The sequence below is a fragment of the Ammospiza nelsoni genome, chromosome 2, assembly GCF_027579445.1.
Source record: "Ammospiza nelsoni isolate bAmmNel1 chromosome 2, bAmmNel1.pri, whole genome shotgun sequence".
Taxonomy (NCBI): Eukaryota; Metazoa; Chordata; class Aves; order Passeriformes; family Passerellidae; genus Ammospiza; species Ammospiza nelsoni.
This window is the reverse complement of record NC_080634.1, coordinates 57,000,177-57,023,729: the sequence shown is the minus strand read 5'-3', so window position 1 is coordinate 57,023,729 and position 23,553 is coordinate 57,000,177. Positions and strand designations below refer to the sequence as shown.

General features: G+C 36.9%; 1 protein-coding gene across 4 annotated transcripts in view; it reads left to right on the top strand.

The window, feature by feature from the left end:
• Nucleotides 1–23,553, top strand: part of FNDC3A (fibronectin type III domain containing 3A) — a 111,146-nt gene that overhangs the window by 14,600 nt on the left and 72,993 nt on the right. For 3 of the 4 annotated variants that reach the window (XM_059493419.1, XM_059493417.1, XM_059493420.1), the window contains exons 2-3: nucleotides 2,393–2,521; nucleotides 22,338–22,413. In XM_059493419.1, coding sequence (XP_059349402.1) covers nucleotides 2,420–2,521; nucleotides 22,338–22,413 — 178 coding nt within the window. In that variant the 5' untranslated portion in view covers nucleotides 2,393–2,419. Of the gene's footprint in view, nucleotides 1–2,392; nucleotides 2,522–22,337; nucleotides 22,414–23,553 lie in introns of those variants that run through there. The other variant, XM_059493422.1, reaches the window with a different exon arrangement.

Below are 23,553 nucleotides of genomic sequence, written 5' to 3'. Positions count from 1 at the left end.
GACCTAAGCACTTGGGTAGCTGTGGGAACCTAATTTCATACAAATAAAAACATTTAACAGCTGTGCAGGGAATGGAAAGCTGCCTGGTGGAAGAGAACCCGGGGTGCTGGTCAACAGCAACTGAGCCAGAGTGTGCCCAGGTGGCCAAGAAGGCCAGTGGCATCCTGGCCTGGATCAGCAATGTGGACAGCAGGATAGGGCAGGGATTGTGCCCCTGTTGGCACTGCTGAGGGCACACCTCAGCCCTGTGTCCAGTTCTTGGTCCCTCACTACAAGGACTCTGAGGTGCTGGAGCAGAGAAGGGCAAGGAGCTGGGGAAGGGTCTGCTGAGAGAGTTGGGGGTGTTTAGTCTGGAGAAAAGGAGGCTCAGAGGAGACATTATCACCCTCTACAGCTGCCTAAAAGGAGGGTGGAGCCAGGTTGGGGTCAGTCCCTTCTCCCAGGTAACAGGTGATAGCACAAGAGGAAATGTCCTCAGGTTGCACCAGGAGAAGTTTAGGCTGGATAGTAGGAAAAAATTCTGTACGAGAGGCCTGTAGTGCTTTGTTAATGTGCAAGTCCTCTTGTACTGAGAGCACTGTATTACAGCTTTCACCCCACAGCAGAGCTACAACATCTACCCTCGAGGGGTAAGCAAGTGAAAGTAGCCCATTGGGTGGGATGAAGTTTTAGGCATGCTTTTGAGTAGTAAGCTGCACTGGTTAACCAAATATCTCTAGAGCTTGATACTGAAGTTAGGTCATTAAGCTGGCTTTATTCCATTATCACTCCTTCCATTTTTCCATTACCATCAGGTATTTTTTCATTTGAAGTTAATGCTGTAACTATTAAATGTCTCTGTTTATGAGTAGACAGTATATCTGAACTAGAAGTTTGTAGGGAGTTTCAGTAGCCAGATGATACCAAGACAAAACTTAGAAAAGCCTGGAATACTGCTGGCTGTCAGGCTGTATAACTCTAAAATTGTATTTACTTTTTTTTACCAGGCTACTGTAAGTACTGGCTGAGAGAAGCGACTCTGCTTTAGAAATACTGTACAAGCTTTTTCTCAGCCTAATCCTTATGTCTATATTTGATGTAAAGCACTGTTTCCAGATGCAAAATGGGATTGACTTGTGGGAATTCTGAATGTGCCATTCACCCCTAGTGAATTCTTTCCATCTGTCTTTCTGTTTTGTTAAGAAATATCAGTTTCTCAATTCTTGTTGATCTAATTCTTTTTTTATTTCAAGGGCTAAGTGTACTAGGTCTAGCTGGGATTGAGTTAAGACCACTATAGTAAACTAATGTAATTTAGTGATATTTTTTTAAACAAAATTAAATGCAATTTCAAAAGCAGCCTCTTAGACTTGCAGTACTTATTTCCAACATGGAAAAATGGTAATCTTCAGCTTTTTTGGTCTTAATTCTTCCATCCAGTCTTGATATAGCACTAAGATGTAAAATATCAAAAACATGTTCCTTGTGACTTGTTAATATAATTGAAAGGAATGCTTGGCTGAATCCTGCTTTCTGTAACCTTGTTATGTGATATTCCTCAGTTAAAATGTATCACTGCTTTCATGGCCCTCTTGCCTCTGTGGCTTTTTTTCTTGTTATCAGGTTTCTTGTAACTTTTCAATGTGTGCAAGTGAGGGTTTTTTGTAGTATGGTTATGAGGATTACAATTGTGTGTGTGGGCATTATCTCTTCCCTTCCTCCCCAAGTTTTAGCTGCTGATTAAAGGGCCACTGGTTATCAAAGTGACACGGCTTTATTTCTGGATCTAATAAATTTTAAAATGATGATATGTCAGATCGTGCAGAATTAATAATATTTTATTATTATTTATTTATTTGTGCCTCACTAGGACATTTCCTAGTAATAAATTGTCCCTAAAGTATTTATCCATTATAATAGTAGGAAAAGTGGGTTGATTATTAAAAAAGAAAAGAAGTAAGTGTCCCTGTTAATATATCTTGGTTTTTTACCAGTCACATAAACAAGAACACTATACATGTAGGTTCTAAAGCAAATGGGGTTTTTCTTTTTCTTTTTTTTTAACTCGGTAGGCATTTTGTCAGCAGTGCCAGTTTGCTGAAGCCTTGGTTTGATACAAAGTTTAAAGATTGTTTTGTTAGCTCCAGGGTAGTGATCTATCTTCTTCTGAGGTTCAGCCGCTAGAGGGGGTGTAAACCACCCTCTCTATGTAACTGAGGCTTGTACCAGCTGACAAAAACTCGTCTTGAGGCTTGTGTGGTTGCTGCCTGTTGTGGAAACATACTTTGTTAAGGTATCTAATTTCATAATCTTCTGTTGTTGTTGTTGCTATTTCTAAAGTGAGACAAGGTTTAAAGATAATTATTCAGAAATATTGATATAGTTTAACCATCTGAGTAACTTTCCTTTGCAGGTGATCTTGTGAATTAGTGTACCATCAATGATGGCAGAACATCCACCGTTACTGGATACCACTTCAATTATAAGTAGTGAAATCCCTCTTCTGACTTCCCCTATTGTTAGTGGAGATGGAGCACAACAGGTAAGGAAACTTCAGTATATATTTTTTCCTTCCAACACATCAGTGACATGTTGACATTGTAAAAGATAGTAATCCTTCATCTGGAGTACATTTGTGCAGCTTTAGGCATACATGTGTGTTAGAGATTGAGGTGAAGGCAGAACTGGTGCAGAGATAAGATTTGTAAGAAGCATGAAGCAGAAAAACTGTGTTGTGGAAGGACTTCTTCATGGAAGAATGGGACCAAACAGCTGCCAAGTTGTCAAGCCATGATTGTGTTTTAGTTTGGAAGTTATATATTTATATTACTGCATGATCTTATTAAGGCAAATAAACCTTTTCCTATGGTAGAACATAGTAGCTGAGGCACAACATATGCTGATAACTGGTCTCCAGACTGATACTTGCCTACAATGGGTAGCTTGAATGGTGGGACTTGCTTTTTTTATATGTTGGTGTCTGCCTGGACACCTGTTGAATGTGTATTTTGCGATGGCTGTGCAACTATCTAGTGCATCAGCTGCTTCAACCAGATTTGTGTCACTTGCTCATGATGTACTTTGTCCCATCATCCAGATCTTTAAAGATTGTAGTCCTTGTCTGCCCCAGTGTCAGCCACTGCAGTGGGTGACCAGTGGATGGCTGCCTGCTCGACTTTGCACTGCTGATTACAGCATTTCAAGACTGGCATTTGGTCCAGTTTTCAGTCTACCTTGGTGCCTATGCTCTGTCCGTGCTTCATCAGTTTCTATGTTATTCAGAAGTGTCAAAAGCCTTGCTGAAGTCATGGTGAGCATTAGCTATGCTCTCCCCTCATCCATCAACCTAGTAATTTCACTCTGGAAGGCCATCCAGGGTTGTCTGGCATTATTTACCCTTTGTGAATCCATAGTGACTACCCCAAATCACCTTTTTGTCTTTAATGCATTTGGAAATGGCTTCTAGAAAGCTTTGTCCACTCATCTTCCCAGAGGTAAAGGTGATATTGACCAGTTTCTAGCTCCCTGGGTCCTCCTCCTTGCCCTTTTTGGAAGATTGCACTGGTGTTTGCTTTTTTCTAATCCTTGGGAACTTCCCCAGTTCACCATGACCTTTCAAACATAGTTGATACTGAGTTACTTGTTCTGCCCTCCATAAAGATAAGACTCTCAGGCTGTTCTGTCAAGCTTATGATGTAATCATGCAAGATTTTGAGTCATATGTGAGTTTAAAGTTCTTTTGGATAACCGTTTTCTTTAAAATGTTGTCTCTTTCTCCTGCCAAGGAAGATTAAAACTGGAAAAAAACAAAGTATTTCTTCAAATAAATCAATCTGTGGGAGTTTGTGTTAATCTTCTAATGGAAAAAACAACATGTATGCTGTTGTTGTCCTTTTTCATTTAAAACAAAAGGCAGCTCATTACGACTACTGTCTAAAGTGGGACTGGTAGTAATCGTGTGTATTTTTAAAAAGAGAATTTTCACTGGGCATTGGTCATCAGTAAAGAAAGTAATTTTCTTTCCTAATCCCATTTCATGATAACTGGCAGTTATACACCACAATGTGTGTTTGATCAGTGGCAGGAAACTTCTGTGGAAACTCTTTTTGCATCTGGTGATTTAAAAGCCATCAGTAGGTAGAAAATACTTTATATATCTGAAATATGGGAAATCCAGAATGGCAGGGACTGTGTTGTGTGTCAAGGTTGCCCAGTTAAGACTTAAGCCACAGAAAGGTCAGGCAGCTGCTTATTTATTTAAAAGAGTCTTAAAATCATGTATGTTTGTTTTATATGGTACTTATGAAAGGGGTAGATACTGCATTTGAAAGCAAGATGTATTCACGTACAAAACACTGTAGTGTTGAGTCTTTTTTTTTTAATGTTAAACTTGGATATTAGTTCATTGTATTCCTTTGTTTTCCCTTGAACTTTGAAACTATAAGAAGGAAGAGGACTTTTGCCTTTATGATGGAGTTACTAATTTTTCTGTAAGTCCTTTTACTTAGCTACAGTACACACATTTTATAGTGGTTACTTCCCTGGTGTATGAAAAGTACTTCTCCAGTTTATTTTGTAACAGCATTGGTGTTGGATTGCATAAAATATAACTTAACCTGTGGAGCTGACAAAATTTGTATTCATGCAATCAAAATTCAAAGCTGCATTGTCCATGTAAAGAAATGGATATTGTCTTCTGTGTTCATAGTGTATAAGTTGGTCTGTAGCTGAACTAATTAGTTTTAGTCAGTCCTGACTGAAAAGGTATTGAAAACCAGTAGAAAATTGGTTATTTAAGTATTTTGCTTCTGAAAACCAGTAGGAGATTCCTTATTTAACTACTTTGCTTCTATGATGGTATTTTCTATGTTAGACTAGCTAACTGTATACTAAACTTGAAAGTTTTTATTCAGCTGTAAAACATCTGAGGATTTTTTTTAAATCAATTTACCCCTTTTTACATTTTACCAGAATTAACTCTTGTAATTATGGTGACTTAGGTTATTTTTACTGCATAACTGAGTTACCAGACAGATACAGACCATTCCGTACTTTTCTGGAACAGTTCATATCTTCAAGATAATCTATTTCAAATACTTGAAGTTCTGCTAGCAGTGTAAATGTGAAATAGCAGTACAAATATTTGAACATGTTAAGATGAAAGGTCATATGCTTCAGACAGCGGAAGTGTCTGATCAGGTTAAAGCTGTAACTTTCCACCATGTTTTAAAACAAAACAATCCACAAAGTTAGAGGAATGTGTGAGTGTTCAGTCAGAAAACATGGGAACCTTAAACTGTGTGGATGTTTGTATGTCACTCAGTGCTGTTGTGGGAGATGGCCTGGTTCCCTGTCCCACAGAACAAGGGACTACTGTTAGTTTCATAGGATAAAACCAGTGAAAAGAAAAGGCAGAGACCAAGCCTGCTGGCTCCTCCTCCCCTGTTAAGCACAGTACTGCTTGATTTTACACCTTCCTATCACTGTGTTCAGCATGAGGGGATAATGTACCTCTTATGTCTTGATGCTGAGTAAGGTTGTAGATGGAGAATGGAGAATGGAATAGGATCTATGATAGAAACCAAGTGGAAACTGGGAAGACATGGTATGAGGACAGAAATGCTTGAGAGTTTTTCACGTAAGAGTAGCTAGTACAGTGATGCTTTAGTGATTTTTGCTGAGGCTGGACAGGAAGGATGTGCTTGATTATGTGAGTCCTGATTTGGTGAAAGGAGAGGAAAATAAGAGGCAAGAGTTCAAACTACTTTAACACACTTATGTTAAATTGTTTTGGAAAGTTGCTACAGCACCCAGTGCTATTCCAAAACAAATCAGTAAATTGCTGACACAAGTGTGCTGCAGCCAAGGAGTTCTGGACCCTCACAGTACCTTCCCACTAAAGCTAGCAGTTGCAAAGTGAGACATTCCTGTATGACCTATGTGTCCTTTATTACCAGAAAATATAGATAGCACTCTCAAAGAGCTTATTAACCATTTGCTTTTCTCTGGGGAATGGGACATAGTGCTTGACCTTTAGCTGACTTTGTTTTTTGGCAAGGTATAGGGGTAAAGTAACACTTTTAGCTTGGGAGGTTGGATGCTTATCCTCCAAATTTTACTGAGAAATTTAGATGTTTTGGTGAGTTTTCCAAAAATCCCACTCTGTATGTCTATATGTGTTGTGTGTGTGTGTATTGTGTGTGGGTTAAAGTATGTATTTAACATCAAATCTACAAGTCAGTGTTCCTAAAACCAATTTCTTCTTTAAATATTTAAACGTCTGATATTGAAGTTGTTATTATTCACCTGTTGTCATAGGAGGATGCCTTCAGTCAGCAGAGAAATAGATGGCTATAAAACAAATTAGGTAATCCTCTTTTTTTGGCTTTCAAATTGTTTACATATGTGGCATTACAGCAAAATATAATGGTGAAGATGGTGTTGGGAAATATAAATCTAGACTAGATTGCTAAATGAGTTTCCTAGGTTTTTGTTCTGACACTTCTGCTTCTGAAAACCATATGGTACATTATCAAGTTCCAGCTTGCTTTGGTTTTGTCTTGCTGCTGAAAATCAAGCCTAGAACTGCAATATGTTTCATGATCTTTTTCCTCAACAAAAAAAAAAAATCCGTGTTAAAAGTTGTTTAACAACATATAATGTTATAACTGTTCTCACTTTCCATCACTTTCCATATTGTGCTCTTTTCCTTTCTTTTATCTGTGCTTTGATTTCACAGAACAGAGTATGGGCATGGCTGCTTCTGTCCTTTTGCCTTTTGTTTTGTTTTTTTTCTTTTGTACTTCCCCTTTGGCTCTCTTGAATTAGCAGATATGTATAATTTCTCATTTTGGAGGTTCATTGAAGTTTGTTTTAGTTGACAATTATTCTTCCATTGTTCAGTGACTTCATAGCACTGAAGCGCAGCAGAAGTGTGTTCAGTGGAACCATTGGAACTTTCAGGCATGCAATGCTTCAGTGCCAGCTTATGGAACCTCATTACCAAGCTGTATTTTTCCTCAGGATTGATTAGTACTTTTGTGTAGCAACCATTGCTGCAAAATACATTATCAAATGTCTATGAGACATTCCTTATACAGAAAAATCTTTTCCATGGAAGTTTTTAACTGCTTGTTGACTATGATTTTAAAAAAGAAATCACAAAGAAAAGCTAAAAATATGTGAGTTTTGATGACTCAGGATTAGTAGAGACTTTCTCAATCTGACTTAATCATGTTTTTTAGTAAGGAAGGGTGAAGTTTTTCTTAGTTAAGTGTAAATTTTTTTTGTGCCTTAGAGATCAGATTTTTTTGCAATTTATTTAAACTGTATCCTTGATTGCAGGTGCATTGAAAACTTGCTTTAAACTTCCTAGAAGAAGGCAGAATCCTCAGCAGAAAGTGAGGATTCAAAATTCTTTGATGTGTAGTAATGTATGAATACTATGCTGCTTTTGTTGAGAAGAAAGCAGCAGCAGATTTATTGCACAATTTATACTACCATTCAGATATGTTTATTATAATATTTTCTGTTTGAAAATAAATGTAGAAACAAGAATGAAGGCTGTGTAGTTCATAGCCTTTTCTGTTTCTATTTGGTATGAACATTCGTGGAATGAAGCGCCCTCATAAAGCTTTTCAGTAATTGTCCTTTCTCTCTAAAATGTCTGTTTTCATGTGCATGATATGAATCCTAGATTAATTTTGGTCTCTGATACAGTGGATTCCTCCCAAGATACTTGAGGCATTCAGCCCCTGTTGAATTAAACTGTTCAGAAACTGACATTTGGGAGAATTGGATGACACATGAAAATTGAATTTGAAGTCAGTTAGTCACCGTACGTTGCTAATACAGTCAATGGGGAGAAATAAGCATGTCCAGAAGATGATGCCATTCATGGTGTACAAAAGTGACTAAAGATCTGTACTTTTTTGTTCTCTCTCTCTTTTTATGAGGTGAGAAGGTGCAAATTGCCTGGAGCTGTAAGCATTGAAGTAGCTTCATTTTTCTGTGCAGTCTGCTGCAAATGGGTCTGGTTGCTGGGTCTGTGTGCTCATCCATCAATAAGGTTTGGAAGGATATAGTTATGCCTGAATAGTGTCCAGGACCCAGGCATGTCCCCATCTCTCCCTGCCCCTGTGACATGGGACTCTTAATGCTGAGTAAGCCATGACCTGAATGGCAGACTCCAAGACCTGCAAAGTCATCCCAAGCGCTTGCCTATGTTCCTTCAAATCCATTCGTAAAATACGTGAGAATTACACTCTTGGCAAATAAGTTATCTGGGGTACACCCTCTGCTAGCTGAAACTTGTTTTTTCCCTAGGAAGCATTTCTTAACTGAGACAGTGGTCAAATGCTGGAACAGGCTTTCTAGAGTTGTATCCAAAGTCCCAAACCTGTCAGTATTTTAAGGGGCATTTGGACAATGCCCTTAACATCAGCTTGGTCAGCCCTCAATCAGTCAGGCAATTGGACTAGATTATCATCACAGGTCCCTTCCCACTTAAGAAGTCTGTCATATTCTATTTCCTAGAGATTGAGACTTTGCCATAAGTGGCTAAAATCTGTGAGCCCTATGTATGTTACAGAATTATTCACTTTATAGAGCATGCAGAATGACATTCTCTAGAAACAGACTCAGACTGTAGTTTAAATTCTGTAGCAAAAAATGGCAGTTGGCTTTGTTTTTTCTCCCTCTTTTTGAAGTAGAGGATAAAATACATGGGAAAGGATTGGGGTTGTAGAGATTTCTTCCACCAAGTCCTTGGTCCATTACTGACTAAGTCATTCCAATCTGATCTAATTGAGATATAACTTTTAATTTCTCTTCCAGCTCAAGTTTGTATTGTCACACTGTTTTGATATACAGTGGTGCCTATATTTACACAAAACTGGGTATATAGGCTACTTTTTCATGGTAAAAAAGGTTTCTTTAGAAGTGATATTGGATTTTTTAACATTGGAATCTTTTTTAAGTTAATGCTGGTTTTAATAACTAGAAAACACTGTTCTTCCTTTGGTGCTTCCTTCTATACTGTATTTAGGGTAAAAAAAATAAACACATCCATCAGTCTTAAATGTTATGGATTTTTAACTTGCTATATCAGCAAACAGGATTCTGAGCTGTCAGAAGCAATGCTGGGAAATATAAAATTCTCTTCCAGTCCATAATACATTTGGGCTGTTGCAAATAGGCAGATTGATCAGGGAGGATGCCTTGAGAGGGCACTAGCCCCTGTGAAGTATTAGCCGAAACCTTAGTTAGCCATTGCTACCCATTTACTGTGCAGTGTGAGCTCTGTTTCTCATCCAGTTCTGCTTAACATCATGAAGCTGAATTCCTAGGGGCTCCAACCAGCAAATCATGAAATGAGAATGATCTGATTGAAGTATTACAGTTTTTATTTTTAGAGGTTGATGTGTCTAACCATGGACCGTGACCAGATGCCTCAGAAAGTTCCAGAGTTCAGTGACTGCCCTAACACTGCTTCCTTCTAATTCCCTGTAAACATGGATTAGCTTAAAACTTTGAAGCCTAAATGTTTGTCTATTGCATTATCCAGATTCCTTGAAACACTGCTGTTATCCTTATGTTTATACTTTTGCTGATTTAAAGATATAATAGTGGTATTATTTTAAGCAGCAAATTTTCTGTGTACTATCTGCTAACCACAGACTGTGGAAATGCTAATGAGGCAGATTGGGTTTGCTGTAAATGAGGCAAATAAAACTTTGCTTAGGCAAGCTGTGAGAATGTGAAAGAGAAGAGACAAAGAAGAAGCAAGTAGATCAGAATTGTAATTATTTCTTAATACTAAAGAATGAGACAGACACTGTGGAATGTTCACTGATTGGCACCGTAATATGTGGACACTAACAAGTCTTGAACATTTATCATTGATATTCAGTGCAGAACTTAACATTTATCTTTTACTGGTTCTTCTCAAAAAACTTTGTATTTTTACAAAACAAGGCTAGAAACCATTTTCATCTCCCCTTCTCAGTGGTCACCTTTTTTCACTGATCATCTTCTACGTGAAAAGAAGGAGGAGAAGAACAAGTACAGTAAGAATTTTAAAAACTTTTCATTAATAAATTGGTTTTATAGGAAAAAAAATCCCCAATTCTCGGATCTTTCCAACCTGCCTTTCTACAAAGAGCAACGAAAGTTTATTGACATCTGACAATATCTTGTAGCAATGGTTAAAGATTTAATGTTTACTGATTTTATTATCTGTCAGCTGCCTTTTAGAAAAATTATGCAGAATTACTTGATCTGTCCTCTGAAAATACAGGCCTTAGAAGCATGTCACTGGAAAGATGGCTTCTTTCACTCCCTTTTTCCCAAATATACAGCTACTGCCTGTGTAAGCTGAAATTGTTTGGATTGTATTTGCTTTTTTTCAAAATCCCAAGCACGTAAATTGCTATTGCAACATATTATGTAACAATTCTGTATGGCTTTCCTCCCTCATCCTGAAATCTGAGATTTGTTGATGCCCTTTACTGCCCATATCTTTACTCTTCTTCATGAAGAAAGTTTTGAACTCCATATCTAGAGCAGTTAGATCCTTATAGTCAGTAATAGCAGATGCTAGGGTAGAGAATTGTCTAGTCATAGGAAACCTGTAAAATGGAATTTGCTCAAAAAAATACAGTGGAAAATAGATTTACAACTTTGGTGTTTAAGAGTGTTGCTTCACGTTACTTGGACAAAGATCAAAGTCTATAGGGCACTTCTATAAATAATGATGGGAAGCCTATTTTTGTCTGTCATTGATCCTAAAACCGGAAGATCATTTAAATTAAAAAGAAATTCTAATATTTCCTAACAGATAACATGGAGATGTTGTGTGCTGAGTCTTCTATGAATTGGTGTGGTACAAAGCTTAATCTAAATTTTTCAAAATTCTGTATTGGTTAGTAGCCAATGTACATGTGGAGAGAGGAAGCTTTTATTAAGTTTAAAAGAAGATGGGAGGCAGAAAGATCTTTTGAAAGATGACTTCAAGAAAGAAGTACTTGGAAGTAACACTTCATGAAATTCATAAGCCTTTGGCAATTTAAAGCAATTTAAGGTACTGTTTTAATTTAGCTTTTATTACTGATGTCACAAGTTCCTATTTAATAATCATATACTCTCTGTAAGGCCTGTTACATCTTTTGCATTTTTTCATTTAATATGTTTTTTAAGTGATAGTGGGCTTGATTATGGAAAAGAGTAGTTCATAGCCTCATTAGCCTTGTTATGATATAAGCAGCAGATTTTGAACATACAGTCAATGGAAAAACAACTTGTGCTGTATTTGTAACTGACATCACCTTAGCTCGACCACAGATGTGATTCCATCTGGCAATTTCTGTGCTACTAATGAATAAAACCACTCAAGTCTTGCAGTATTTTTTTACCTAGTAGCATGTAGGAACTTATAAATACTGTTGGACAAGCCCTACAAATGAGAATTCTGGCATAGGTGAGGTGACAAAGGCACAAATACAGTAAGTTGGTGTGGGAGCCACAGCAGTGTTAATATCTTGAGTCTGCATCTAGTTTTCCTTGCTCACTGGACCACACTCTGTGGAGCCAACCTAGATGTAAAGATTTTCATTGTAACAAAAGATGGGTGGAAAAACATCTGCTTTGAAAACTAAAAGTATGTGGTTTTAATAATAAAATGGTACTGGATATGAATGACTGGTACTTTTTGCCTGGAAAGCTTTTACTTGGTAAATAATTTTATGCTGATCAAATGTTAGGAATAGGACTTGAAGTTAAAAGAAAGGAAAGTTACTTTATTTTAAATAGGCTAGGGCTTTGAGTCTTTTTACATAAAGATGTCTGTGTCTTTGTACACTTACTTATTACATTTGAAGGCATTAGATGTTAGTAATGTTAGAATTTTTTATACCTTAGATGACATTTAATCTGTAATCTCATGTTGTTGCATTCTGAATACCATGATGATTTCAAAGCAGTTTTCGATATCTTGTCTGCCTATGTGTTAGGACTTAAACCAATGGTTCACAAGTGGTATTTGAAGTAATTTCTCACAAGAAGAGAGAGATGTGTGTTTTTCTCTGTGTAACTGTCTCTCTTCAGGTGAGGGTGTGCCAGTGGTCCCCTGCTGTTGTTGGGATTAAAAACCACAGATGTGAGGTTTCCAGAAAACAATACTGGATGTTTTCAGTTTAGCTCTGAAGTGGAGACTAATAGAGGGAAACCATATTTGTCAGCTATCTGAAATGTCTTTAATATTAATATTTAATAAAAGGTATTTCTGTCTATAGTATTATTTAGAGCAGACCTATGTAAATTATATAGCAAACTTCAGAAACATACTTCTTTCTTTTCATGTCTCTTAGTAAATGCATGGTATAAAGTAGCACAGTGTTTGAGGGAGTGCATTAGAATCCAGTTGATTATTTCTTTGCTATTTCTTTTTATTCTTTTACAGAGTATTTTTTTCCTCTCTTCTTTCTGGCTTACTTGAGAAATGAAGTCATAAACTGTACCGCAGATTATAAAGTCAGAAGTTGGTTCATCCTGAGTTAGTATAGCCTATCTGGGAATCAGGAGGCTAAATTAAAAATGCAGTTATAAAACAGCATATATTTGGAAGCTTTGTTCTCTTAAACCCGAACCTTCTGTTGACTGACGTTAGATGATCCAGAAGCAGATGCTGCAGCAGCTATTTGTTGATTTAGTTGCTATGGTGACATGATACATTCATGTACAGCAGGAAGCTCACTGTACGTTGGCTAATTTGATAGGAAGGAAGGCTTGAGGTAGGTATTGCTGACTATATTGTTAATTGATCCTACCTTTCACATCCTGCCTCCACACGCTTGGCGGATGCACAGCTCTAGAGGAAGGTGAAGGGAGATCCTGCTGCGTGGCGTTCAGGTTTAGGTGCCCTGTTGACAGGAGGGGGGGCAGTGTTCCACACATCCCCGAAGATTACCTCAGTCCTGAGTGAATGGAACAGATTGGAGCAGCCGGAGTGGTGCCTGTTGAATCTTCCTTCATCCTTTGTCACTGTGCTAGCACCAGTTGAATGAGAGAAATAAAAGGATGCGAGCAACAGTAAGTCAAAGTGCTAAGGCTTTTGAAACGGGTTATGAGATAAAGCATGTCACTAATTAACATCTTGATTGCAACTATTAGTGGAGAAAAATGTAATTGTTCTGAATACGTGCCCTAATGACAGAGCATAAATGTGGCTCTGCCTGGAAGTTGTGTCTTTTCTAGAAATACACCTTTTATAATCTTGTTGCAGGCAGATTGTTAAAGATACAGTGTACATCTTACAAAGAGCTTGGCTGTACCACCCTCTTAACAGGTTTAGTGTTTTAAAATTTTTTGAAGTCAGAATGATGAAGAGTATAGCTACGATGTTTTCCTAAATTTGAAAAATATTCAAGAATTAATCTACCTTTGTCCTTTTGGGTAAAAATCTTCTCATGAGTACTGCTGAGCTAGTTTCAGTTGCAGTATTTTTAGACAAACCACTGCTTGCTGTCTTTTTTTTTTTCCTGTTGATTTGTTTTAGCAGTGCATTTAGAAATACGATTTTGGTGAAGTCTTTCCGTTATTTGTGATTGCTGACAATCTTTTGCTACTGACTCAGCATCTATAACCATATAATACTAAATATAGATGTTTTAAAATTAATAATAAACAAAATAAAAAAAAAAAAGGACCAAACCCAAGCCTGAAACACTCTTCTATTTCCTAGTAAAACACCTCACAAAATAGTATTGTTTCTGCTAGTATAGAAATGGTTTGTGTTTCTATTATCTTTAAATCACGGTTTTAAATGTCCAAGCAAACATTTTGGAACACTTACCTCCTTGCTTTTTAGGAAGTTTGTTTGTAGAAAAAAACCCCAAAACTCCCCATAACCCCAAAAAACACACACATTCCCCCAAGCCTCTCCAGAATGAGGGAAAAACAGAACTCTGCTTTTTAGTAATATTGTTTTGCTCCAACTTGTAATCTTCCTTGGTGTACAGGAGCAGTCTCTTGCTATGTAGTTACATTTATGTGTGCTTTAACCACAGTTTGTAATGTAATATACTCTTACTTCTTCATGTTATATATATAATATTAATAATGACTAAAATTATTGTACCATGTTCTAGCTTCCCTTCCCCTTCCACTTTTTCCTTCACATCTTACTTCCCACATTTTTTGGTATTTTAACGTGTATGCCAGGCTAGGAATCGGCTTTGTTTCTAAAGGATTGCTTTGTTTGTTTGTTTGTTATGATATATTTAGTTTGTTATGATATATTAGCATTCTAGGTATATATGTTCAGAGGCTTTTTGCTTGGTTGGAAAATTTGTCCCAGTTTTCACTCATTCTGGAAAAATATGTAAATTCACAAAGCATACCTAACTTATTTTAGAGGAAGATACAAAGTAACTCTTTCAGTTCCTTCCCCCTTCAGAGTGAGGTGGTGGGTGGCTGGGGAGAGAGAAGCATTCAAAATGCACTTTTACACTGAAATTCAGTCTGGTTCCTTTAGTTTTCTTGCCTTTGTGGCTGTAGACAGTGCTAACCTATGGAGAGAACAGTTCTCATGTGGGCTTATCCCACAACTTCACACATGACACAAATGTTTAATGTATCTTGGTTTCTTTAGTCTCAGTCAGGATTTTAAAAAGTAACCTTTTTTTTTTCCCCTTCAGGAAGCTGATAGTCCTTGGTACTGGAGGATGGGTTTGAGAGCCAAGATATTCTGGAGACAGAACAAGCTTGATTATTTATTTCCTTTATTGCAGATACAAAAACCTTTCTCCCATATCCCAGTAACTCTAAATTCTAGTTTCCGTTTTTCAGCTAACACTTAGCTGTTTTGCAATAAACCTATAATTATTAGGAAAGCTAATTTTTTTAATGATGTTTTACATTCAGTAGCTAATAGCTTCTTTTACTGATAGAGAATCTTTTAATGCTTTAAAAGCATTTATTTTGACAAGACAGATTGTTACGTGCTAGGAAGGATTTGAAAATTTGGCTGTAAATACCAAATTTGCAAATAAAGTTTTATTGTATCTGACTTGATTCGCTTGATATTTGTGCTGGCTTAGAAGAATCAGAAACTGTTTCAGTCAGTCCTGTCCTGTCAGAAATACAGGTATTATTTGAACATAGGCTCTAAAATGTGTAATATTTAAGATCATAATGATTTGGTAAGGGTAAGTTAAACTCTCTTCCATAAACCATACTCAAATCTGATCTGCAGAAAATTCTCCAAATCAGGAAATCCTCATAACTGTATAGAGCAGTGTGAAGGAGAAGGTTAACACATGTCTTAATTCTGGATTTGTTTTGTTTTGTGTCTCTGTAAAAGAGTACCTAGTATACTTCTAAACACAATCAAGTTTTTGGGGATGTTGAGTTATTTTGTTGTGGATTTTTTCTGGGTTTTGGTGGTTTTGGGTTTTTTTTTACTTTGACCTAAATTCAAATTTTTAGAACCTAAACAATAAACTTAGAGTATTATTAATATTTTGAATATGTAGATTTTTTTATCAAATAAAATTTCTTTTGCCTTATAGGTCCACTGCATGTATGTAATTGATAGAAATGACAAAATAATTTTGAGGCACTAGTTTTTGATTGGCTGTATGGCATGTGTTTATTTGGGGAGGAAACTTTGCTCTTTAGCCTTTTAAATTTATTTGAGACCTGCTTTTGCACATATAAGGGTGAGCAAAAGAGAAATGTGTCAAACTTGCTGTGAGATTTTTGAAGTTAGCTTTTAGAGCTCTTTGATTTATTTTATTATTTACTTATCAGATTTTTTTTTCTTCCACGGGGACAGAAATAGTTTGGACTTCTAATTGTATTTACTGTTTCTTCTATGGAAAGATGTTGCCTTAAAACAGTGAAGATGTTAATGCTTGGGGATTAGTCCTAATCTGTTTTTGTTTTTCTGCTCTGCAAGTCTTTCACCTCATCTAGGGTGCTTTTCAGAATTAATCCAATTTTAATATTAGTATTTCACAATAATGTCCATAGGTTTATGTTTCCATCTTTCTTACTAACCACCTGACAGAGACCAGTTACTAATTGTGCAGGGCTATTTATACTTAGTCACTTTTTTTTCCACTGAAAGTAGCAGGAAAGCTTTTTCCTTCATGTTGCAATGTAAATACATATTAGTGACGGTGCCACAAGTCTAATGCTGCCTTTCTTTTCTGTCAGGCTGAAATTATTTTGAAACCTTTCAGTCTCCTGGTACATCACTACTACTGTTAGGAGGGAGGATGGACGTTCAAGTAGAGAAGCCTGTAGAAGTGTGTATCTTACAGAATGAAGGGTTGGTTTTAATCGTTATTTCAGTGGAGGTAATGGGCTTTTGGGCCTTAATTATTGTGCAAACAAACATATCCAAAACAAGATTAGCTAACTCTGTAGTTTAAATTCCATTCTGCCCTCACTGTGCTCCAGTGAAGAAATAAGTTAACCGTGTATTCATCCAGCATGAGCAAAATCTTAGGGTGCTTATGAAAGTATTCTGTATACCTAGTGACAAAGATTAGTACGATAGAAATCAGCTGTGTTTTGTATTGTTGCTTTTTTGCTTTTGAAAGACACTGCCATGACCATATTGGCAGAGTGAAATACCTCGAAGGATCTTATTTTGGCTTCTGCAGCCTCTGCTTCTTGCTGATAAAAATTACTTCTAGACCTTTATGGAGGTAAGTGTTAACATTTGGCCTTAAGTTCTTCCTTTCTTTGGAGCAACCTGCTGAGTCAAGGTGGCTGCAGCTCTGCCTCGCACAGCTTTTTCTTCCACCTTTTGTTGCTTGCATTCTTTCAGGGCTTTCTTTATGACTCCAGCCATTTTTATCAAATTCATTTCTTTTGTGTTAGAAACAAGCTGAGGACTTGAAAAAAGACATTAAACTCCTTTCCTGCTTCAGTTTGCAGAAACATCCTGTATTTTCTCTTGCAGACAGTGAAGAGTTTTACTCAATAAAAATAAGTAACATTGATCATTCTTCTCTTTGAACATTTGTACTTCCATTGATTCTTTCGATGCAAGATCTAAATACTTTCTATCCTGCTCACACTGATGTAGTAATAAATCCTATATGAGATATTAAGATATAATAATTTAAAAATAATTATATCTGTTAATGGTAGTATGTGCAAGTCAGTGTACATATCTCTGAAGGATGTGATTATACTACTTGAGTTGCAACAAAATTATATTCAATTTGGAATTCTTTAGGGAGAGAATTATTGTATTCTAAAAATCTATTTGCCACATCTGCCAAGCTCAAATTGTGATTTAAGGTGAAGAATAGATTTTCAAAACCACTCTAGAGTGCGTCCCTTATGTAGGCCCTTCAAAAAGGCATAATATTGTAGTGCTTCTTCAGGATACTGACTGTAATTGTTTACATATTAGTACTTTAAATGTGCTCTGAATGTTCATCTAGACTGAGACTGTTGTGAAGCAAGTCAATTTTAGTAAATCTTTTCTTGCAAACTGCCTGGTAAGAGTGATCTCAGGAACAGTTTTCAGATCTTTTATGGACCTGTGTTATGCTCAGGACTACTATAGCATGTTCATTATTGCAGGTGACTGTTCCAGCATCTGGGAATGTTCCCAAATACTGCTTACTTTGCTAATGTGAATGTGGCTTTAGGTATTACTGATGTGGTCAAGACAATGTAGCAGTTCTCCCAGGAGAGATCAGGAATATTAAAGCTCCTTGGTTTGCAGACTAGGTACAAGGAGATGGGAAATGCCAAGACTTTAAAAATACTGAAGGAGCTGGATGAAATTTATTCAGAACTGATTTTCAGCAAATCCCATAGCAGAGAAGCTAGGGAATATGTAATTAGTAGGAGATGGTTTTAAAATGTCTAGAAAGTTCCTGAAATTTTCTTACTGCCTTAGGAGGTTGTGGAGGCAATTCAAATTGTAAGTAAAGTCAAAGAGTTTAGGCAAACATAAGGACAGTAGGAGAGATGGACTGCAGAAAGTGGCCTGGCTCTCACACTCTTCTTGAACAGCTTCTCAGTTGGTATATTAGAGTCAAAGTGCTTGACTAGATGGGCTGCTGACCCAGACCATCAGGTCATTTCCTATGTTCTTGCTTGGCTTCAGCTTCTGCTTGAGTTCAAACAGCAGTTTCAGGAAATACACACTGAGCTTTCTAATACATGGCATTATTAGTTTTGTTAGAAGGCTTTTTTTTTTTAGGAGGTCTGTGCCAAACTGGGCAATTAAATTAAACTACTACAAAGCTTACTATGTTGTTCATTTGGCTTGGATTTATTTTCTAAAGTAGCCTATATAGAAAAATATTAAGTACCATTGAAAAGCGTGAAATTTCACTTCTAAAACTAACAGTTTTGACAACTGATGTTTCAGGTTTTTCAAACTTCAGCCATTCAGTGGCCACTTTTTTATTTATGCAAGAACTGCTTTTAACATAAGTGTGTATCTGCACTCTTGTATTGTCAACTTGTATGCTAATCCCTGGAAAGAGATTTTGTATTGTTTTTCATCAGGAACTGTATTGAGATCATGTGGATCATCATTAAACAACTGTTTAAAGGAAACAATTTATAGGCACAGTGGAAATGACATAGAACTAGTTGACCTAATACTCATATTTCTTAATGGCAATGACTTAACATGATTTGAGACAAAAATACATTGTCAAAATTCTGATCGCATTCAGAAATTGCACTTGTAAATTTTATTAGTTTCCATTGTAGTTGGTTGTGCTTTAAAAGTGCCTGTATGATTCTAGAATTTGTATCAAGGGTTCAGTATCCTAAGTTCACATTATTTTGTTAAGATTGTGAAGTTCTCAATTAGTGTTTTGTTGATTTAGTAAGAGAAATAGCCCTTGAAAAGTGCCCATGCTAAAGGTGCCTCCCACTGAGACTGACTCATCACAAATGAGGTTTTTTATCTGAGTATCATAGTTACCTTAGAGGAGCAGGCAAAGGGTAGAATGCATGTCAGCCTTTGGGTAGCAGAACTTTGGGTGCTGTGAGTAAAGCAACAGAATTTGTCACAAAAAGATTGAGGGACAGGAAGAAAGGCTGGACCATCAGATTTCTACGAAGCTTTTCTCTTAGTTCAAGCTAATTTGAATGTTTTGCCCAGAAGAGGAAGGAGGTCAAGATCCAGAATATTCAGTTTTCAGAAGTACTGATGCCAGGGTGCATGAAATAACATGTTGGCAGATGGGGTGTGCAAGCCTGCACAAGGGCACCTCAGACAAGATGAAAGAGCTATAAATAAGCAACTCATAGATTTCTTTTTCTCTATCTTTTTTTCTTTTTTTTTTACCTAGAACATGATGCTATGTAAAATCCATGTTACATTTGCTTTAGATAAATTTTCTTGCATCCTTGATTATGTGCTGCAGACTTCAATTAGATAAGGGGGAATTCCTGTGAGTGACTGTCAGTCTTTTGTACTATCTCTTCTGACCAGAAAGTTACCAATCTCTCCATGCATAACTTTAATTTTTCTTACTTCAAATCATGTCTGCTGAGGTGCAGAGTGTCAGAAATTCCCTTCTCAAAGCTGTGATCACTCCATGGGGTTGAACTGTGATAAGGTTGGTCCAAAGACCCCTTTTGGTCATACACTGCCCCAACACAAAGACTGTTCATGCCTGCAGTTCTTGAAACTTCTGAAATTTCAACCTTGATTCAGAATCTCTTTTGGCACACCTGACAGGATACAAATCCTACCTTGTAACAGTTGTAAAATAAAAATGTGAATGCACTACATAAAAGCAAGGCTGAAAGTGGGAGTCGGTGAAATACAATCAGGCATCAAGTAAGCTAATTGTCCATTGACAAAAGACATTCTGTTTCCTGTTTCTGGGAACTGAGATCCAATTAAATTGCATGAAGTTGGTGAGTCTCCCACCCTTTGGGCTGGCAGTTGGATGTCATCAGAGATGTGAAAATCTGATGGCATCCTGAGTGTCAGAATGGTGCTGGACACCATCAATTGACCTGTTGCTGCTGCTGGGCAGTGCCTGTCTCACTGTTGGACCATGGCTGCCATGCTGAGCCTTTAGCTTCTCAGAGCAGCTGTGAAGTGAGCAACAAAGATTTTTTTTCTCCTCTCACACAGGAGAAGCTGATTTAACACAGGACCAGGAGGCACAGGGCCCACTTGCTGCAGTTGGGCCAGTGTGTGTGTTCCCATGCTCAAATCCTCTCTGCCAGCTGGACCTCAGGTTTGGATGGCCTGCAGCAAGAGGTCTGGGGGAGGAAAGCCAGCAAGTTCCTAGAGCAGCATTATTACCCAGATTACCAACCTCAGGCACTCACACAGGGTAAATAGGGACAACTGGGAATACAGTCAACCCACATTCCCTGTTATTTTAAAAGCAGGAACCAAGGGCCAGGCATCACCATAAAGCATTTCTGCTTCTCACAGTTCATGTGATGGCAACCAGGAATATTGAGCTGGGTATGGTACAGATTGACATGTCAGCTGTAGCCAGAATGGCTCCTCCCAGGAGTTTGGGCCAACTCAAAATCAGCCAAAAGAGATGGGCAAATGTAGCTCTCCAGCCCACACATAACAGATGGAGAGACACTCTCATGTACCATGAAGCTTTTAGGTACTTTTATTCCAGTCTAAACGTCAAGCTAAAATTTTCAATTGTAGCAGAGGGAAGAGTATATCAATGAAATATGTCTTGAAAAAGTTGTGCCTGCTTGGGGAGTCCAAAAAAGAAAATGTAAGAACACATCTATTCGTATTTCTCTTCTTCATCACATTCTGAAGGTGATGATAGCCATTTGTTAAAATGCTACATTCAAACACTTCAAAATAAACTCTGGCAATACAGTATTTTCTGAAGTCCTTTAGGTCTTCTTTGAAATTCATTACTAAAATCATCTTGTTTAGATTATATTATGAATGCTAACTGAATTTTACATTGAGCCACACTTCAGAAGATCTGGAAGATGTAATAGCTTGATAAAAATGTAAATATTGATACAGTTGATTATTTTTTCTCAAACAGCCAAAGCTTCTAGAAAAAACATGTGAAACAAGATAGTATTTTTAAATTGCTTGCTCAAAGCTGAGCTAATCAGTGTTGACTAACACAGCCCAAGCTTGAAAATGTGAATGTCTGTCATATCTCATCAATATGTTAGTGTTAGAACTTGCCATCTTTTCTTTAATTTGTGAAATTGCTCCACCAGAAAGGGAGGAATTAATATGATTTCTGCTATTTTCTTATCCTTTCCTTTTCCTCTGGTATTCCTAAAATGAGTAACACTCAAGTTTCTGGTTCTGGGGAGTTTTGGTTGGTTGGTTGGTTGTGTTTTTGTAAACATGAAAGATTTTATTTTCTTTTAGCAATTTAACAAAGTAAATTTTTGGCCATAATACTCAGGAGTTGTGTTTCTAAAGATTTCTTTCCTACTGATTTGTAGAGGGAGGAGGACATAGGCTCTATTTAGATGTGTGCAAGCAAGACTGAAGAACATTCTGTCCAGAAAGGAAATTATAAAGCGCACCTGCTTTTCTACTTTTTAAAGTTTTTTTTTTCTCCTTTGTTCATAATTTTAGCGAGGTTTTTCATGTTAACAAACTTCTTTTCCTCACAGAAGGGCAGGTTTCAAATAAAAGTACAGAAATCTAAAATGGTGACAGACTTCTGCTTTGGTACAAACTTTCTTTGTTTATTTTGGCTGCTGTGTGCTTTGGTATCATTTCTGCATTGCTTGGGTTTACAAAATTGGGATAACCAGCTTTCCACAAATAAAATTATACATACTGTTTCATGCTGGGCATCTGGTACACTTACTTTGTCATGACTTCTGATTTTTTTATCATTAATGAATGTACAAATATGCTTGGGTCATATGAAGAGGGACATGACACACTATTTTCCTCGTGTTGAAAACTGTTTGTCAAGTGGTTGATGTCAAGCTCTGGGAATTCTAGGTCTCCTTCTGAAAGTTTACGTAATGGTTTGATTAATGTTGAAGTTAATACAATTTGTTGAAATAATTTAAGCTGTACAAATAGCTTTTTAATTATACCAAGCAGTTGAGAAAATAAAATTTGTACAGGTACTGTTTTACTTAGTTGTTATTCTCTCCTTCATTCTTTGAAAAATGTTTGTTTAAAAATGTCTATGCTTGTTCTTGCTCTTATCTATTTCTCTGTGGGATGAAGACAGCAAGAAGTGTGAAGTGAAAAATAATGTATTTACTAACCAGAAAAAAATATTGCTTTTTTTTCCAGTAAAACTTTTTTTTTTCTTTTGCACATACAAAACTTCTGTAACATATTCCTGTGTAATGGTTGTAAACACTCTTTTATTTTTAAGGTTATTCTTGTGCAAGTTAATCCAGGGGAAGCATTTACAATAAGAAGAGAAGATGGACAGTTTCAGTGCATTACAGGTAAAGTTGATAAATTTATTTTCATATTTTCTGAGTCTGAGTCAGGGTTAATAAAAGGCAATTTGTGGTGAAAGTAAAAGAAGGACAGAATTTATTTTAAATACAAGAGCTGTTTAAAGACCTAAAAGATTATGTGCTAAGGATCATTGGGATTTAGCTTTTACTACCATAAACCAAGTACTTTTTCTTATGTTATATTAGATGAAATTAAATTTCGTGGGGAAGAAAAGGGAGGAAAATTTTCAGATTGCAAAGCAAGCTCAGAAAGGCTGTTGTAGCAACTTTTGACTAAGCTCCTTTATATCCCAGACTTCAAATTAAAAGCTTAAACTGTTAATATGGCTTGAGTTTAGGTTTTTTTATTCTTTGCTATCATGTGGATGTTGTTTCCCTGTCAGTTATCCCACCCAGTTTCTCATTATCTCTAGGAGCCAAATTGCATTATTTCTGAGTTCTAGCAAGTGCAGCTTCAAAATACAAATGTTTCATTTTACCATAGCATCCCCTTATGCAATGGTCAGTTTGGATGTTGTTTTCTATTCTGAATGACCAGAACTACCAGTTAAGTGTATCCAGAAGGTACTGTGAGAAATGAGCAATCAGCTATTGCTGCTGCACAGAACACCATTTTACTCTCATGTAAGAGAGTATCCACATATTCAGCTATGGGGTCACATTTTTCATTGTCATCATCTGGGCCAGTGAATCCTACCTTTTTTTTTTTTCCCTCTGGATGATGGCCCAGCTCCAACAGATACTGTTCTGGGAATTTGAGGCAAACATTTTCCAGCTCCTTTCCCTCTTCTCTCCAGTCTGAAAAGAGCTGAAAGGTCTGCTTTCCAGTGTCATAGGCAGGTCCTTTGGCTACAAAACAACTGATTCAAAGAAGGCCTTAGATGGTAATTAAGTTTATACTGGCAGTTCTTAAAGTTTACATGTCTGTTAGCACCATATTTCAAGATTTTGTGCTGGTTGCATGGTATTCTTGCATCCTTTGATCCACCAGTGGATCAGTGTTGCAGCTCTCCATTCTATACAGCCTACTTGAAAACTGGTATGTAATAATTATTTGACAGTACTGACAGAAATAAAATTATTTTTGTATTGCAATTCAAGTCAAAGAACAGGTAAGATATATTT